At 30.4% G+C, this 20,308-nt stretch overlaps 1 protein-coding gene across 4 annotated transcripts in view; it reads right to left on the reverse strand.

The window, feature by feature from the left end:
- Calx (sodium/calcium exchanger 3) overlaps nucleotides 1-20,308 on the reverse strand; it is a 348,920-nt gene that overhangs the window by 20,696 nt on the left and 307,916 nt on the right. For all 4 annotated transcript variants that reach the window (XM_065515313.1, XM_065515314.1, XM_065515311.1 and 1 more), the window contains one exon: nucleotides 12,588-12,736. In XM_065515313.1, the coding sequence (XP_065371385.1) occupies nucleotides 12,588-12,736 (149 nt within the window). The remainder of the gene's footprint in view (nucleotides 1-12,587; nucleotides 12,737-20,308) is intronic.

Raw genomic sequence — 20,308 nt, forward strand, 5'->3', positions numbered from 1 at the left:
GTGGCCCATATTTTTCACTATTTCCAAAGCCTAATATTGTTCTTCATCATCTAAAAACCGATACCGTTTAGAGGTTGCAAATTTTACTCGAAGTTTCGTCAAAGTAGCAACCCACTGACACTCTATTTGTATCTTCATCTCCATACTCTCCATCAAAAAAGATGGGTTGTATATTGATTTTGTCATTCCGTTTGTAACACATTAAAATATTTGTCGCAGACCAACATTAGTATATATATTCTGGGTCCCCATAAGATTCTAAGATGATCTTGATATGTCCGGACGTCTATATACATATCTGTTGAAAACACTATAGGTCCCAAACGAAAAGAGCTAAGTGGCTGAAATTTTCCACAAATTCACTCTATTGATGACTGAAAATGGGCAATATCGGTTCATGATTTCGTTAGCCCCCTCGGAGAATAGGGCCGAAGGAGCATTTCGTAGCCTAATACATGTATTTTTGCCATGGAAACTGCATATGTGTGCACAATTGTGTTTGTGGACGATTGTAAGCATACGCGACGACCATCTTGCGGGAAGCTTTCTCATACCCAAGTGATCAATTGAAACCGCTGAGCCATGTGAGATGCAAGTATTGACCATTGTTAGCTAAGGACTGAGATCGAAAAAATCTTAACATACATATATGTTAATAAAAATGAAACCACTAAACTTACAGCTTTGATTATTTTATTTGATTGAAATTATTTTTACAATTTACAAAAAATAGTATTTTTATAGTTCTAATCAATAGTGATGAATTTATGAACCTATACCGGAAACCCTTCCATTAAGGTTTTTATAGTGCTTTCTGTCACTTTGTTCAAACACGTAGTCCATCTCCGTTTAAAATCTACCACACTTTTGGACACCTTTTTTGTGCTCTTTAATTCTCTTTTAACAAGAGCCCGATATCTCTCCACTGGCCTTAGCTCCAGGCATGTTGAAGAATTTGCCTCTCTTGGTACATATATCACATTATTGTTCTTGTACCACTCAAAACCTTGCTTACCATAGGGACAGGATGCCAAATTAGTATATTTTGTTCCAAATTAGGACAAAAATATTTGGACACATTAAGAATGGAAGCATCCTTTTTCGTAAACATTTCTTGATGATGTCTGTATTTATAGAGCCCTTTGTAACAACTGCATATTGCCATACCAAGAACTTTATGGGACAATTTTCTGCTTTTGGGGTCCTAAACTTTTCTACAAAATTCCCTCGAGCATCAACAATATAAAAATATTGACCCGAAAGCTGCGAAAAATTTTCCATATGTACGTTTCGTCATCCATTATGCAGCAGGTATATTTTTTGTATAAAATTTAACAGAGTTCCTGTCATGAACTTTTTGAGCCAAGTATGTTTTTAAACCTGCACTGGCTTTAACTTTTCGTACCAAATAGTCCGAGTACTGAGCTAACCGGACTGCTTTCCTACCGGATGTGTTGGGAGCTTTCTATTTATAAACTTTAGAAACATCATCTGGACCATTCCTTCTACATCAACGTAAAAGTTCTCCCGATACTGTTTAATAACATTGGAATCAGAATGACCAACTTTTTGTACGACCAAGTTGTGTTTTTTTGAAAATATTTAATAATTTTAGTACGCTCTTTTTTCTCGTCACTCATTTTAATCAGATTAACAATAAATGAACATAATTGACTTGATAAAAAAAAAATCGTGTATTAAGGTTTTTTCGATCTCAGTCCTTATGACCTTTTCCCATCTTTCTGGCAACCTATGGATTCCAAACCAAAAGCACTGTTCATATTTTGAGGCCAAGAGCGAATCAAACCAAGATCGTATACTCTGTTCCAAAGTTAAGCATATCCCAGAGGGAGCACTCTGCTTTGATCAAAACAAATAGTGGACAGATGAGGCAAATATTCCCAACCACTTCATTCTAAATAGTTTTTAACAGGTATTGCATAATGTGGCCGAGCGTTGTAATAATGGAATATTACGGTTTCATGTCTGGCCGCATATTCTTGACATTTTCAGCAAATGCTCGCTTCAAATGAATCAGTTGAGTTTGGTACAGGTTCCATGTGATGTTCCAGCCAGATTTCAGCACTTCATAATAGATAGGACCCTTTTGCTCCCACAAAATACAGAGCATTACCTTAGCACCATGGATATTTGTCATTCGTGTCAATTCGGCTGGTTGACTGGGCTTACGCTTCGAGTTATCGTAATGGATCCATTTATCATCGCAAATAATGATTCGGTGCAAAAATTATTTTGTTTTTTAGCGTTCAAACAGCATTTCAGTCATACAAAATCGTCTTTCAAGGTATCTCGGCTTCAATTCGTATGGAACCCAATTTCTCTGCTTTTGGATGAATTCTGCTGATCCCAATGATTTTGTAAGCTCTTGTTAGTTTTGCCAACAATCATCATGGAGTAATGTCTCCAATTCTAGGTTTTCAAACTTTTTTGCTGGCGTGGGTGATCTTTGTCTTCCGTATCAAAATCACCACTTATGAAACATACAAACCATCTCATGCTCGTTGAAACCGATTGAATACATTCACCATAAGCTTTGGTGGGCAACAGGTGGACTTCAGCGCCATTTTTTTTTTCAAATTAAAGAACTATGCAAAACTTCTTGCATATGACGCTTTGTTGACACAAAATTCGAAATTTTCGAAGCAAAAATTGTTTGTTGGTTTCACTATTATGTTCAATAACTAAGTGAGAATAAATGACAGATATGTACCCTTCAAAATGACACATAAGTTATTAAAAACAAAAACCGCGTTCAAAAGATACGTCATCTATTGTAAATCCCCGCTAAAATTTTCAAAATTTGGTTTTTTTTGAAAGGTCCACAATAATGAACACATTACAAACATACTAGGATGCTATTATTTGTATGTTACTCACAAAAATAAGAACAAAAAGGTACCTTTTAACTTTGGTATGAAATTATTTTAGAATATCGATTTTGTTTTTGGGGGTCTGCCTAATGTTTAGAAATCTAACAACAACTGTTAGATAGTTAAACTATTGAGTCTGTAAAATGACTCGAGCCAGTTTAATGGTATATGCTTAGGAGTACATACTTATATAAATGAACGAAATAGAGAGAGGCAACAGGGAGCATGTCATCATCAAGTGTCATATTCAACACCACCACATACAAACAATTAACAGTATAAACAACATGACATTGTCTTAAATCATCTTTGTGTGGGTATCTATGTGTATGACACCAATACAAACACAATACAATTACCACTACTTCTACAACTACAATGACAGCAATAAAAACAAAAAACAGCAGCAGCAATATACAATGGATACAACACATTTGTTTGTAAATTTTGCTTCATGTTTCATGCAAAATAGAAATTTCTCATTGTAACATGTGTTTTTGCCATTTCACCGCACATTTGCCATAAATTATTAAAATTAATGTTTAATTTACTAGAATTACACAATTTTTAGAAAATTATTTTAAATTATTTTTTAAGGAAATTTGAGTTGAAATACATTTTGAGTTTAATGAGCCTTTAACAACATAATAAACATAATCAGATTTTAATTCATGTTCATGTGCATGGTAAATGTATTTCAGTTTATTACTTAATAGTTATAAAAAACTTTAAACAATAAGAACTACCAATATAAAAAAAATAAGATATAATGCTACACTGGTGCATATTCCTATAAACGCACTTAATTTTTTTCTGCATTTTTGTTATAACGTTGTTGTTCTCATCCAAAAGCAAAATTTAACTTTTTTAATGAGAGACAACTTAACGGTACTTTTTGAAAGTAAACAACTTTTTTTTGTTATTTTTGTTGTTTGCCTTAATTATGCGATCAAATGTTGTTGGTGTTATTTTAAGTGGAAAATTCGTATAAACGCAGACGTGAAATTTGTTTTTAAAAAAATTACCAAAAATAAAATATTATCAATTTTAGTTTTTTTTCAACCAAAGGTACGCTTCTAATAGTAACATCCCAATTTACTGCAATTTTTTCTATTTGAATCAATAAATTTCATCACTTTTTAAGATGCCCAAGGGAAGTTTTTTGTCCGATCAAGAAAAGATTCAAATTCAATTTTTTCACGACCAAGTATTTTCCAACAGAGAAATTGGACGTAAAATCGATCGTTCAGAAAGTGTGGTGCGAAATTTCTTGAAGAAAGGTTAAAATTATGGAGTTCTCAAACCTACAAAGGGAAATGCAAAACTAACAAGAAGACAACTTAATCTAATAAAACAAGAAGCAACCCCCAACACATTGAATTCCACACAAATAAAGAATAAATTTAATATTCCAGTGACTTCCAAACACTTAGCACACATTTTACGAAACGATGAAAACATAAAATGGAAAAAGCCGAAATATAAACCAATGCTAAAAAAGTACCATAAAGAAAATCGTCTAAAATTCGCAAGAAAATATATGAAATGGACAGATGAGTGGAAAAAAGAAATTTTCTCTGATGAAAAAAAATTTAATTTAGACCGTCCTGACTCATACTCACGCTATTGGCACGATTTGAGATAAAACGATGTTCGGATGTCAAAACGTAATTTCGGTGGTGAAAGTGTTATGGTTTGGGCAGCTTATTCTGCAGTTGGCAAGTCAAAAATATGCTTTGTTCCGACAAAAATTAATAGTGCGATTTATAACGAACTGTTGGAAGATGTTCTTCTCTCATTTATGGATGCAGATTGCATATTCCAACAAGATAATGCTGCAATCCATGTTTCTAAGCAATCAAAATCTTGGTTTAATGAATATAGCATTCCTCTGTTGGACTGGCCGGCTTGTAGTCCGGACTTAAACCCGATGGAGAACTTGTGGGGATACATGGCCCGTAAAGTTTATGCAAATAATGCCCAGAATGAAAGCATAATGACTGTGACAGAGCTGAAACTAAAAATTAAACAAGTCTGGGAGTAAATTGATTCCGATCTGCTTAAAAAATGCCAGACCGTATTTTTGAAACAATCCATAACAAAGGATCATCCACACATTATTAATAATGCTACAGTGGTCCATAAATTAAAGTGCGTTTATAGGAAAATACCCTTAAAAATGGCTGTTAATCTCGAAAATTAATTTTAAAAAAATAAATAAAGTACAAATGAATTTTTTTTGTAAACAATATTTTAAGTGAAGTCTTAACTAATTTAATAAACAACTTTGTAGCCCCCTAAATATGTTCTTGATTAATTTTTAAAATTTTTTTTTAAAAAAAGTAGTGTGCGTTTATAGGAATATGTACCAGTGTATATTCAGCAGCGCCGAAACTGAAATAGTCTCCATCTAAAACTAGAATAACACAAATTACGCTCTTATTTAAATCGATTTAAATCTATCACACACAAGAACACACATTCAGAGTAATGCAGCAGTTTTGGTTGACTGTTCAGCTCTAGTAACTTTTTATCCTCCGGATTAAGGCTATTTAAAGTGGAATATCAAAAAGTTTAAAGTGACTACATCCTTCAATACTTTGAGACCCTAAAGTGACAATGGACTTCACCTTAGATTACCAGGGATGTATAAAGTAACCAAACCGTATAGAATGACCCAAAAATATATAAATTGGAGTCAGCCTAGTTTTATCGGGCTTAAAAAAACTCTCTTTATAACACAGATTCTGGCAAAAAATCATTTATTTCGTTTTTGTACTTTGGAATTGAGAATATAGCTTAATCGGCTTAGATTTATCTAAGCATCAAGAATATATACAATTTGTTGGGTTTTAGTTGAATATTTCTAGGTAATGCACATGAAATGACAAACTTATAAAGTCCCAAATGTTGGTGATGTAAGGTTTGAAATACTTAAAAAATATATAAATGCCTGACTCTTCATATCATTAAATACAAATTAGTTACAGTCCATAACAGCATTAGCTAAAAGTAAGTGTCAGTAATTTGTTTCTATTCCTGTTATTCGTTTTTGTTTTTATTTATTCCTAGTTCATTCAATTAAATTGAAATAAAAGTAAAGTTTTCTCAAACAAACAAAAAAAAAAGTTTTCTATTTAATACAACATTTTTGCATTAACACTTTCCCCAGTTGGTTACTTGTTGTTATTGCTATTGTTAATGTTTAGTACTTTTTTGTTGTTGTTCTCTTTTAGCCGAGTAAAAATAGAAGTGTTTTGTATTCAGCCAACCGTTTTCATCTCAAATGCAATTGAGTGTTTTGTAAGCATTTAGTTTTAATTTTTCTATAGAGTTCTCTTTTGTGGCAAACTTCTTTGCTGCAGTCTGCAGTGTTAATTGAGAACACTGTTTCCTGCTGAAAAACTTCTCTATTTAAATTTAAAATTTAAACAATTTAAACTTCTATTTGAGAACATCGACAACTTTTAGTTTGGAATATGATCTTTGCATAGGCAGTGGCGTATGATTATTATTGAATTATAAATGTGTTAATCATACGCAGTGTGGTATTGTGCCAGATAAATTTAGGAAGTAACATTGCTAAAAGTAACAAATTTAAGCAATATCGAAAAAAAGGAATGAGATCGAAAAAACCTTAATATACGTTTTTCCTTAAAACTTTTAACCCAATTATTATTTCATTTTTTTTTTATGAAGTTACCTTTGTAAAGCATGTCAGTTGTTATGTTTAATGTCAATTATGATCACTTTTTGTTAATCTGATTAAAATGAGTGACGAGAAACAAGTGCGTATTAAAATTATTAAATATTTTCAACAAAACCCAACTTGGTCCTACAAAAAGTTGGCCAAACAATCAAAGGACTGCCGTCAAACTGTTTCCAATGTTAATAAAAATTATCGGGAAAACTTGTCCGTCGATAGACGGACAACACATCAGGTAGGAATGCAGCCCGGTTAGCTCAGTATTCGGTCTATTCGGTACGAAAAGTTAAAGCCAGTGCAGATTTAAAAACATACAAGCCTTAAAACTCTGCTAAAAATTTAGAGTCCAAAGACAGAGCATGGAAATTGATGTCAAATTTTATACAAAAAATATACCTGCTGCATAATGGATGCCGATACGTGTGTATGGAACGTTTTTCGCAGCTTCCGGCTCAATATTTTAATGTTGCTGATGCTCGACAGAATATTGTAGAAAAGTTTAGGATCCAAAAGAAGAAAATTTTCCCAAAAAGTTCTTGTCATGGCAAGCAATATGCAGTTGCGGCAAAAGAAGCCAAATATTTGTAACAAAGGGCTCTATAAATACCGAAATTTACGTCAAAGAAAATATAATGTGTCCTTATTTTTGGCCTGAGTGGTACAAGAACAATAATATGGTATGACTACCAAGAGAGGCAAATCCTCCAAACTGCCAGGAGCTAAGGTCAGTGCACTATAGGTAATTTTACCCATTTTTGTGGACAAAACTATAAGGAAACACTGAACAAGATGAAAATCGGTATACGGGGGTTTTCAAGGTTTCTGATTTCGAATCTGATGTAAAATTTTTAAATTGAAAATGGCGGATCAAATATGGCGGCTTAAAATTGTTTCTGATTTGCATAAAAATCGGTATACACGAGTATTCAGGATTACTGATTTCGAATCTGAGGTAGAATTTTTCAAATTCAAAATGGCGGATCCAATATGGCGGCTTAAATTTTAAAAAGTCTTCTGATTTACTTGAAAATTGGTATACAGGAGTATTCAAGATTGCTGATTTCGAATCTGAGGTAAAATTTTTCAAATTCAAAATGGCGGATCCAATATGGCGGCGTAAATTTTAAAATGTCTTCTGTTTTATATGAAAATCGGTATATGGGGGTATTCACAATTGCTGATTTCGAATTTGAGGTAAAATTTTCCAAATTCAAAATGGCGGATACATTTTTATTTCCAAAACATCAAAAAAAAATTTTTTTTCCTTCACATAAGCCGGATTGCTCATTCAAAATATTGCCGCATTCAACTTTAGCAACAACAAAATCAACAACAGCAGCATTCTTCTCCTCTTTCTTTTGTTCATCCAACCAAACTTCCGCAAGTTCGTTATTTTGCAAGCGGAGGCTGCCTCAAAAAGTGCAAAAAAGTACAACATGAAATTGACAAATTTAACATGTTTCTGATTGTTTATACCCGTGTTTAATTATAAAATTAAAAGTTATGTCAGAAGTATGAGTTTTTTCTATTTTTCGATTTCAGTCCTTAATATAAAACCAATCAAAGGCCACAATTATTACTGTATTTTTGTGAACACCTGAAGAGATTTGTTCGATGAACATATGTTTGACTATTGAAGAAACAGAGTTTTTCTTAGAAAAATATGTTAATCATATGTTTAAAATAAAATATATGTACATTTATATATTTACATTTGAAAACTTCTAATTCCAATTGCCAAACATTTTGGTATTCACATGGGATACTTTTAAGTAGTTTTAAAAGCAATTCAATGACAAATTCAAAACTTAAATATATGCATTATTAAATCCCTTAAGCACCCTGCAATATGTTGCAGACGCCAAGACATATTCCTGCTGTGCAGAATAAACTTAATTACTCAATGTTTGAATAGTGTTAATTTTTCACTGTTTTTGTTTTTATAATTTCTGTTCCCCAGAGTCTATTCAATTACTATGGATATTGTGTGGTTTGAATATACAATAAACTCCAACGCATAGAAAGAAAAAAGTTGTCAGACTATAAAACCGATTATGTTTCAGTAAGAAAATTAGAGGGGTTCAAATTCAGCTTCTCATAATCTTAGCCCAATTACACTTCTCAATAAGTCAAACATATCATCCAGTCCATAATATAAAATAATATAATTGTTCTTTTGACACAGTGAACACAAATCTAGCATTAATTTTAAATAGTTTGTTTTCAAGATATTTTGTTATTTATATTTTTACTGAACACTACAAACATATGTTTTTTTTTTTTTAACAGATTTCTTGCTTTCTAAGTTAATTTTTTTTTTATTTGTATAAGATATTTCGAATTTTCCCCTTAAACGATGAACCTCCCTAATACACAAACATGTAAGCACTTTTTATTTTTTTTTTTGTTGCTATGTTACTTTTCTATACAAAGCTGCTGTACTTTTTGTGCATTACTTTAAACAAAATTTATAATAATGACAAAGAAAAGAAAAAAACACATTTTTGCAAAACGTCATTTTAAATACAAGTTTTTTTTTATATCCAGTTTTGCATCTTTTTGTTTGAGTGTGTTTTATTTTTGCATCTAAAAGTACCTCATCCGTTTAATTAACTTTTAACTTTTATGCTCTTCAAACTTAATGCTGGCAAGCAGTTGTATGGTATATTTCTGTCTTTGTTATAGGTGTGTGTCGTTACTTTATTTAAAATATGTAGAATAATTACTCATCACAACATTATTTGGTTGTTGTTAAAAGAGGAAATTAGAAAGTGCAATAAAAAAATTACGAAATGAAATTAAATATTGCAGAGAAATAAGTCTGTAGTGGCCACACATGTTTATTTAAAAGCCAATAGTTATAGATGTGGAGCCAAAATAAAAAATTTTGTTTGTTTCATTTTTGTTTTATGGACTAATGAATAGAAGAACTAAAAGCTCCCTTATTCATGATTTTCTGAAGTTTCCCCATTTGTTTTTCGACGAAACGAAAACAATACATTTTTGGTTTCATATAAAGGATTTCTGATATAATGATTGAACAACAATGTACCACACTACGTATGATTAATAAATTTTTCTTAAAAAAATCAAAAATAATCATACGCCACCCCCTATGTAATGTAACGTTTAGCATTGCAATTTGCTTACATCGCACAGTGGTTTAGAAACTTTTTTTTTTGGAAATAATTCAGTATCTCGGGAACTATTAGAGATATTGTTACGAAATTTCACATGGTTTGAGCTGAGGTGTTTTTGAATTGATTTACGTTTGCTCAGCTTCCTAGCACTAATGGGGGCCAGTGTGTAGCCCCTCAAAGTTGGTCACCTCGGTTCTTAAATTTTTTAAAAAATCGTTAAAAATCCATTTATGCCCATTATCCATTATGCCCTTGAGAAGATATAGAAAAAATACGCTTACAAGTGTAGGTTATCTCTATTAGTTGAAGAGATATTCAGGTTTATTGATATATTTTTTTTTTAATTTTGCTCGATCTTTTTATAGTTTTTTAGATATGGCGGGCCTACGGAGGGTCGAAATTTATTTTTAAAATATCACCTATATTGGCGATAAAATTCATAATAGATATCCCACTTGCATCACGCTAAGCGACCAAATAGGTCTTCAAGAAAAATATTTAAGTTTTATTTTAAGAAGAAAAAAAGACATCGATTTCAAAAGTTGATTCACTTGACATGAATATGTGTTTAAAAAATTTAAAAAAAAAATATTCGCCGGAAGTTTTTCGGTTTTTTTTGATTTGGCGGACTTCCATGTTTGACACATAAATATCAAATTCCTTAAACGGGGAAAAGATGTTGCCAAAATGTTTTTTTTTTCATGAAAGAGGTCGCTCTGCCTTTATTTACTGTATGATATCTCATAAACTTTTTCCGATTTTAAATAATAAATAGGGTCTTCCAAAAATAATATTTTTTAAACCATGCCCATTACTCTGTTGCCACAAATGTGCCAGATTTCATTTTACACGTATTTACCACTCCTTTAAACACCTTATTTGTGCTGTTCAATTCTATTTTAACAAGAGCCCAATATCTCTCCACTGGCCTTAGCTCCAGGCAGTTAGGAGAATTTGCCTCTCTTGGTATAGCACATTATTGTATCAGTCAAGACCTTGCTTACCATAATGACAGGATGCCAAATCAGGTCAAAACTAAGTGGTCTTATGAAAGGAAGCTCTTTTGTAAAGATTCCTTGATGTAAATTTCGGTATTTATAGAGCCCTTTGTAACAAATGTTTGGCTTCTTTTGTCGCAACTGAAATTTTCTGCTTTTGGGTCCTATACTTTTTTACAGCATTCCCTCGAGCATCCGCAACATAAAAATATTGACCAGCGAAAAATTTTCCAGAACATGCGTTTCGTCATCCAGGTATGTATATTTTTTTATAATATTTGACTTCAATTTCCGTGATCTGTATTTAACCTCTTAATTTTTAGCAGAACTTTTCAAGAACTTTTTGAGCCTTATATAATTTTAAACCTGCATTGGCATTAACTTTTCGTACCAAATAGTCCGAGTACTGATCTAACCGGACTACTTTCCTACCAGATGTGTTGGGAGCACTTTTGAAAATGCTTTCTATTTATGGGCTTTAGAAATTTCATGTGAACTTCTACCTGAACCTAGTTTTCTATAAAAGGACAAGATCTCTCGATACTGTTTAATGACATTGGAATCAGTTTGACGGCTGATCTTTTATGGTTAGGCCAACTTTTTGTAAGACCGAGTTGGGTTTTGTTGAAAATATTTAATAATTTTAGTACGCACTTTAATCTCCTCACCCATTTTAATCAGATTAAGAACAAATGATCATAACTGACATTAAACATAATATCTGACATGTTTTACAAAGGTAACTTGATCAAAAAAAATTAAATAATACTTGGGTTAAAAGTTTTAATGAAAAACGTGTGTTAAGAATTTTTCGATCTCAGTCCTTATATGAATCGGAAAAATTTGTTTCTATTAGAGAAATCATATGAAGAAGAACTTTTCGGGGAAAAGCGTAAAATTATGATATATTTTAGATGTTCCTAGCTACTGAATTAAAATAAAATGTTTATAAGCCACTGTGCATCGTAATGTTTTTGTTTGGAGAAATCATATGTATGCAGACGTATGATTATTATTGAATTTATGTGAGAAATATGTTCATCATACGCACTGTGTTACAGTGTGAGTTAGAATTTGTGTGAAAAACTTTCAATAAAAGGCCTCAATTATTAGTCTTTTTGTGCACACCAGAAGAAATTTTTTCAATGAAAATATATTTGACACATTGTTAAAACAGATGTCTTTTTTTGAAGGTTTTGATAATTCAACTAAAAATTTGTGATACATATTTCAACAAATGTTTTTGGAAAAGTTGTTTGTTTTATTATAAACCAAAAAATATGCATTCAACTTTAAATGAGTTTGGGGTTTTTCTTTCTACCGATTTTTTAAATGAGTTAGGACTTTTTTATAATTACTGTAAATCTGTTATTCGTCAACAGTTTTGTCTACCAGAATAAGTAAAAAACCCGATTTTGAAAAAAAAACGAGATACGACCTTTCTATATTAAGCCATCGGTATATGGGTTTGCTTTTATTTTCCATATTAGTTTCTATGGAACCATAAGGTCTCTTCGCTCAAGCAGTGAAGGTACTTTTTACAGAAATATATTAAATGTTAAAGTTATATAATTGTTTAGGTTCTTATAAATGGAACAATGTTGGTGTAAAAGTAATTTTAAGACACTAAACATGTAAATTTTTCCATAAATAATGTTTGTCTTACTTGTTGAAAGAACATAGAAAAAGTTTAACAAAGAACTTATTCAACTCTGGCAAAAATTGTACGCAAAATAATGAAACTTTCCTAAATCTTAAACTAAAATTAATGTGATATTAAAAACACATTAAATAAATATGTTTCTTTAAAATATAATTATGTAAATATAGATACTAATCATTTATCACTCACCTTAAATTCTTTACTTTCTTTAATACGCAATTGTGCGCGTACAATATCACCATTTTTGGGACGTCCCAGTAGAGCCATTTTGTCTTCTTCTGTTAATTCCTCCGGTGCTTTATTTTCAGCCTCCTGTATAAGTCCTGCCAATTCATCGTCTATGTTTTGGAGGGTAGAAAGTGTTTGTATGTGATTTAATAAAAAAATTTCCAAATAAAAAATAAACATACACAATATAAAACAAATAATTAACACAAATTTTCATATTCTTTAACAAATTGTTCACAAATTTCTTTAAACTAAAGTTAAAAATAGAAGAAAATTTCGTCAATATAAGAAAAAAATTTACAACCCAAAGAAAAACCATATAAAACTAAAAATTAAATAAATAAATAAATAAATAAATAAAAAAATATATGAATAAAAAGAGAAATAATAATAAAAATAAAAGTTATACACAAGTAAAGCAAACAGAAAATTGTAATTTATACAAAACTAAAATTTATATACACAGATAAATAAATAAATATGTAAGTAAATAAATATAAATATACACGGAAAATAAAGCGCACACATAAATAAATATATAAATAAATAAAGAATTGTTATATACAACAATGTGAAAAAGCAACAAATATTGCACAAATATACAGAGACAGGCAAAATAAATAAAAAATGCAAGCAAATTAAAAAAGAGAAAATTTAATGCAAAAATATGACAACAACAGAAAAAGAAAGCAGGAGCAAAACAGGTTTGCTGCAACCTGCTAAACAAAATACAAAAATAGTTAACCATTGAGCTGCTGTTGTCGTTGTTGTTGCTGCTGCTGTTATTGTTTTGATTTTGTGTTATTTTCATAACAAAAAAAAAAAACACTGAGAGAACAGAAAGATGATCTTATTTTTATTGCTATTTCTAAACTGTTCTCCCAGTTTAGTTTTAGAAAAGCACATTGAGATAGTCCTAAAGCTATGTTTAAGCTGCAATAAGCTTTCTTTTTATTTATTAACATTTTTACAGTGTACGAGTATTTAAATAGTTAAAGCAAAAGTATGGGCTATTTCTTTTAGATTTATATATCTACATATTTGTTTGTTATTTATTGTTTTTTTTTTCGTTGTCGTTGCACTACACTTTGCATTGAATTTAAATGTCCAACATCGCGGCTAAAATATGATTTTTTTTTTCCAGTTTTATTTCCGAATATTTTTTATTTATTTATTTGTTTATTCATCTACCGACATATGAATTTATAAACACAAATGAATACTGTTTGGTTTTTAATTTAAAATACGAGTACATATTCAAGATATTCAATTTTAGGATTAGAAGTTCGAATAAAAGGTAACATGTTATATTTATTTGCATACAAATATATTCATTGTAGATTTGAGTGGTGGCAAAAAACATAGTTTATGTTGCCAACTAAAGTTAAAGTTTTTTTATTTTATGAATCAAATAACCTGGTTTGTTATTTATTTCTCATGAATCACATGTAATTTTGATATCAAAAATGGATGCAAAAGCTAAATTAATCGAATGTTTGAGATTATTCACACATATTTTAGCTCCTTGAATTCTTATACGGATTTTCATAATTGAATTTATTAGTCTACAGATAATAATATGTGGTTATAATACACATTAAGTAGTTCGAAACTAGTGTATCCAAAACCGAAACGGAAAACCGTTCAACCGGTTTTTACTTCTTTGTAAACGTCACGGGTTTCGGTTTTTTTAACTTTTCGGTTTTTTGACAAACCGGTTTTTGTAATACGGTTAACCTGTTTTAATGAAATATATTTTCTAAAGCTCATTCAAACATTTTTATGAAAAATTTTGATACCATTTTTAAAAATATTGATTTATTTTAAAGAAAACTGTAGCATTCGATAACATTTCGTAAAATATATAAAATAATTGCATAAAGAATTCAAAAATGCTATATTTCCATTAAATATAAATTAAATATAACGCGGTTAACCGGTTTTTTTGAAGACAAAATCCGAAAGACAATAATCGAAACCGGTTTTTTCAAAAACACACTTTTTCGGTTAAACCGGAAACCGGTTTTTTTTGGACACTCTAGTCGAAACACAAACAATTTTTAGTGGCCCCATAAAGTTGACCTTTGACGTATTAAATCATGAACATACATGATTAAATTATACAATATTACAAACAAATTTCAGTTTTAATACCCTAAACCACCTTAGTGGCGAGGGTATATTGCATTTGTGCTGATGTTTGTAACTTGAATAAATATTAGTAAAACACCCACCTTAAAGTATAGATACCGATGGACTCAGAATCACTGAGTCGATTAAACTATGTCCTTCCGTCTGGATGTCCTTGTAAAACTTGTGTGCAAAGTACAGGTCGTACTTTTGATGATATTTCTATCAAATTTGGAATATACATTTTTGTTCGGCCCAAAGACAAAATCGGCTCTTTATTTCAACTGGCCCCAATACAAACATCCTTCCGAATATCTTATTCAGAAACTAAAGTTAAATATTCGCCATAAATTTTTGAAAATAAATTCAAGTAAAATAAAATTCTCTAAAATGTAGCACTTTGATGACCACATGTAGTGCTGAATGTGTCCATTGGTATTTTGGTACTCCTTGATGATGTAGAAAATGCAAAAATTGAGATTATAAATAACAAAAATAGAGCAGTACAAATAAGAGCTTTGTGGCTAAGTAATTAGCGCATTTTACTATAAAACGAAAGGTTATGAGTTCAATTCCGCTCTCTAAAAATTTCGCCTTACGTCCATCATCGCTCCTCGTCTGGTCAATTTATCAGCTATACAGTTAGTATATTTGTTATCATGACCAGGAAACCATTTTACCGTAATTCTAGAATGTTTCGCTAACTCAATCAGTGACAATCTGTCGTTTTTTTTATTAAAAATACCTAAATTTGAAAGTTGCACTTATAATAGCGGAAATTTTCGTCTTTAGAACAGAACAAAAGTCAGGTATCCCTGCTTTCGATGGCGTACCCTGTAAGGTAAATAAATAACTATGAATTTGTACTGAAATTCAGAGTCGTTCTATTGATCGAAACGTATTTTTAGACCTCAAAGAGATCGACAGTCAATGGCGTCGCTATCATGCCATGATAGAAGACATTAGTCAGAAATTGGCAATAAAACTGTAACTCCTAAGCGGATAGTGCAATTTTAATATAATTTTCCATTTATAGAAGATTTTTTTTTGCATTAATAGTGGACTAAAAAATGCTAGATAATTTTTGTGAACAATTTTTATTCATCGGTTTCTACGTCTTAGAGATGGTTTGTTCGGTTCAGAAGTGGAGTTTTTGATAAGGAAGACAAAGATCGTCAAGGCCATCCATAAAAGTTTGAAGACTACACAGAGAAAACAGATTCGTAGTAGCAACCGAATTTGTTGCTAATCGAATGATTCTGACTTGGTGTCCGAATTTTACAGTAGTGACTGCAAAACTTTGAAAGGGGGAACAAAAGTTTGGTTGCTACATGCGAAATTCTGCTTATTAACTGATTTTCTGTTGCCAGATCCGAAAAATTCTATGTGTGCAACCGAATCATTCGATTGACAACAAATTCGGTTGTCACTACGAATCTGTTTTCTCTGTGTAAGAATTGAAGAATTGTCAAACTCAACAAGAGCTTGCAAAATCATTGGGAACTACTCAAGCAGCAGAATTCATCCAAAAGCAGGGAAATTGGGTACTATACGAATTGAAGCCGAGAGCCTTGAAAGACTGTTCTGCATGTACGAAATTATGTTTTAACGCTATAAAAGGAATTAATTTTTGCACCGAATCATTACTTGCGATGAAAAGAGGGTCATTACAATAAGCCGAGCCTTAATATATCATATGTGAAGGGCGGCCAACCAGGCGAATCGACACCAAGGCACCAATCGACACTTGCTCTGTATTTGGTGGGACCAAAAGGGTCCTATTTGGATACATATATTTACAGAATATATATTGTTTTACTATAAGAGAAAAATCTGTCACGTACGATATTAAATTTAATTTATTATAAAATCATCCAAAGATTGTTTTTATTTAAATATGACGGATTGATTTAGTGTAAGAAATTAAAAGAAAACATAGCGCCTCTGACCATTCGCAAATTTTCGCATATTTCTACCTTTACCTCAAAATTACTTCCATTTTATGTCACGTACGATATACCCTTATTTCGCCCAATATTTTGGACAACAATTTTTCAAAAGAACTTATAAAATATAGTACCCTCTGAATGGAACATAAAGACCGAATTATTTTTTAGATACTCTTATTTTTGCAAAATCTATTCCACTCTATAGGCGTGCAAATGTCACGTACGATGCACTATAGGTAATTTTACCCATTTTTGTGGGCAAAACTACAAGGAATCACTGAACAAGGATGAAAATCGGTATACGGGGGTTTTCAAGGTTGCTGATTTCGAATCTGAAGTAAAATTTTTCAAATTCAAAATGGCGGATCCAATATGGCGGCATAAATTTTAAAATGTCTTCTGATTTACATGAAAATCGGTATACGGGTGTATTCAAGACTGCTGATTTCAAATCTGAGGTAAAATTTTTCAGATTCAAAATGGCGGATCCAATATGGCGGCGTAAATTTTAAAATGTCTTCTGGGATATTCAAGATTGCTGATTTCGAATCTGAAGTAAACTTTATCATTTTCAAAATGGCGGATCCAATATGGTGGGAATTCTTCAATCTAACTGAGATATTCTTAAAAAAAATTCGCACTTTTTCCTTCAAATAAGCTGATTCCTCTTTCAAAACATTGCCGCATTCAACATTACTAACAAACCTCCGCAATTTCGCTATTTTGCAAGCGGAGTCTGCATACGAAAAATTATATTTCTCATAAAGTGCAACATGAAATTGAGAAATTACACTCAAAATTCTTTATTTAATATTGTTTAAACCCGGCCAAATTCGGCCAACTTTTTAAAAGCTTATCCAAAATTAATTTTTCAGAAAAAATTATAAAATTAAAGATTATGTCAGAAGTATGAGTTTTTTCGCCAAAAACTATTTTTTTTTACAAAATATTTTTCTTAAACTATTAAGCACTTACTATCACTTTTGTTTTTCATATTTAATTTAAATTTAATTTTATTTTTTAACTATTTAAATAAACTTAAAAATTCGACCAAATTACAGTATATTCTGCTTTCAACACTTTTCTCACAAACAATGACTTTGACCACTTGCTAAGCGGTCGTCGTTAATTTTTTACAAAAACAAAACATGCCGTTATTTGCTTTAATGTTTTCTTTATCAAATACCAACAGCAAAAAAAGCATTCTTGAAAGTGCAAAACATGACTTTTTGCCTCAAAACTTGGTAAAATTACCTATAGTGCGATGACATGGAATTGCCCATATGTAGCCAGAAAGATGGGAAAAGGTCATAATAGCTAGCAAGGTCAAAATAAAAGTTAAAAATTTTAAGTTATGCACCCAATATTATAAATGTATGTCACCATTTAATATGTATGTATAAATAACATGTTACCTTTTAATGTCATTATTGCGATTCCATAACATTTCTAATAAAAATTTTAAAATAAATATTTATAGATTTGAGTTTTTTGATCTAATTTGCTTTAATTTGTTTTACATATTGCAAATATTTGTTACGATTTATCTTTTCTTTTAATGTCTTTTCCATTCCACGTCAAACTTTATTATTTATATGGCTAAAGGCAATGATTGCTTTGACGATCGCCAGATGACATTAAACATCAATAAATTTTTATGATTTTTTTTGCCATAAACACACTATTTGATTTATTAAAACATTTTTCATTTTAATAATTAAATTATAAAGTAATCAAAAATTTAAAAAATAGTTTAGAGGCCATAAATAAAATACTAGAATTATATATACAAATACTAATTAAAAATTAAGAAAACAAAAACACTAACACCAATACGAAAAAAAGAAAAAAAGTGAAGATACTTTTAACTACAATACTTTCCAAAAAAAAGTGGGTATCAAAAATGTATTTGCGGGTTGTTTTTATATGGTACAAACAGGATATTTGGATTTTTTTGGTGGTTTTGTAAATCAAACTACTTAAAAAATTATTATACAAAACTAATATTTACTTACAAAATGTTTTTTTTTTTATTATTTGTATTATTGAGTTTGGAAAAAACATTGTTATTTGGTTATTATTTGATTTGCACAGAGATTATTATTTGGTTGTGGCGTTGTTTTTATTTCAAAAAAAAAAAGTTGTTGGTTTTAATGGCGCGCGTTTAAATATACACACATATAGTTAGCGGCAGTGTCACATACATTGAAATAAAAATGGCAAAAAATTTTAAATAAAGATTTGACATATTTATTTTTATATTTTTAGTTGTGGTTGTTATTGTATGTGAAAGTATGTGGCAAGTTGAATGTTGACAGATCATATTTGTTGCGTATTTTTCATATTATGACAGATTATTTATTTAATTTTGTTTTTCAATTAGTTGTTGTTGTGTTTTGATTGACCATGTCGGAAGTTGTTTGTTTGTTTGGTTTATTTCGCATTTTAATACATTTTTGTACAATTGAGTCACGTTTTGTTTTTATTTCAAATAAAAAGTTTATGTTTTTTTTTATTATTTTATTTTTTTATACACAAGTTGTTGTAGTTATTATTGTTTTTGTTTGTTTTGAAAATAAATATATGAGAATAGTAACGTTAATTGTTGGTTATTATTACACATCCATACAAAAGTATTATTATATGTATGTATATGTACAAAAAGTAAAAAGTATAATAATAATAGTAGTATAATTATAGGCATAAAGAGCGCACGACCGTATGTTTTCGTGGGAGAGAGAATAGGGAGTAGAGGAATTCAAAATGTTTTTATGATAAAGTTTCTAAAGTTTTGCTTGCTTGCATTAGTATTATTTATTCTATTGTTATAGTTGTATATTTATTTTTTTTTTTGAGTAATTCTAGTTTACGTAGCAGTATTTAGTTATAATGTACTTTAACTTGTTGTAGTTGTTATTGTTACTCAAGGAGTATTTAAAAGTAAAATTTATAATAATGTTTCAAATTATGTTCCTAATTGTTGTGATTATAGCATAAGCAAAAGTAGTAGAACAAAAGCTGTAATTGTTAAGTTTTTTGTTATAATAAAAATACTGTATTTTGTATATCAAGAAGCAATTAATAGTTCGTCAAAAACAATTGTATTGTGTACCATCATAAGTACTTAAAACTGTTGTTATTGTTAATTTTAATTAGTTTTAGTATTGGTTCTTATACTAGAGTCCATCAAAATTGTTTCAATTTTACAAAATTTGTATAAGCAATTGCAAAAAGCAATGATTTGCTATTTTATGAACATTGCTGACATTCGTATAGTAGCGGTATTCACAATCTTGCGGAAATAGTCTTGCATCATTGAAAATACAAAATTGTATAGTTTTTTGTGTGTATTTTGTTATTGGATTACTGTACAATTTTGCGCTTGCATTGATGCTAGACCATTTCCACAAGATTGTGAATACCGCTAGTATATTTTTACTGTAGCCAATAACCAATTATGTTCGTCCGCTGCAGTGGTGACAATCGCAAAAAAGTGTAAACTACTGGCCCGATTGCAGAATGGCGAATCGTAGAGGAGGACATAGGCTTTAAGAAAATTAAATTTCTGACCACCTTGTTGGAATAAAAGGTAAGATAAAACGT

The sequence above is a fragment of the Calliphora vicina genome, chromosome 1 (genome assembly GCF_958450345.1).
Source record: "Calliphora vicina chromosome 1, idCalVici1.1, whole genome shotgun sequence".
NCBI lineage: Eukaryota > Metazoa > Arthropoda > Insecta > Diptera > Calliphoridae > Calliphora > Calliphora vicina.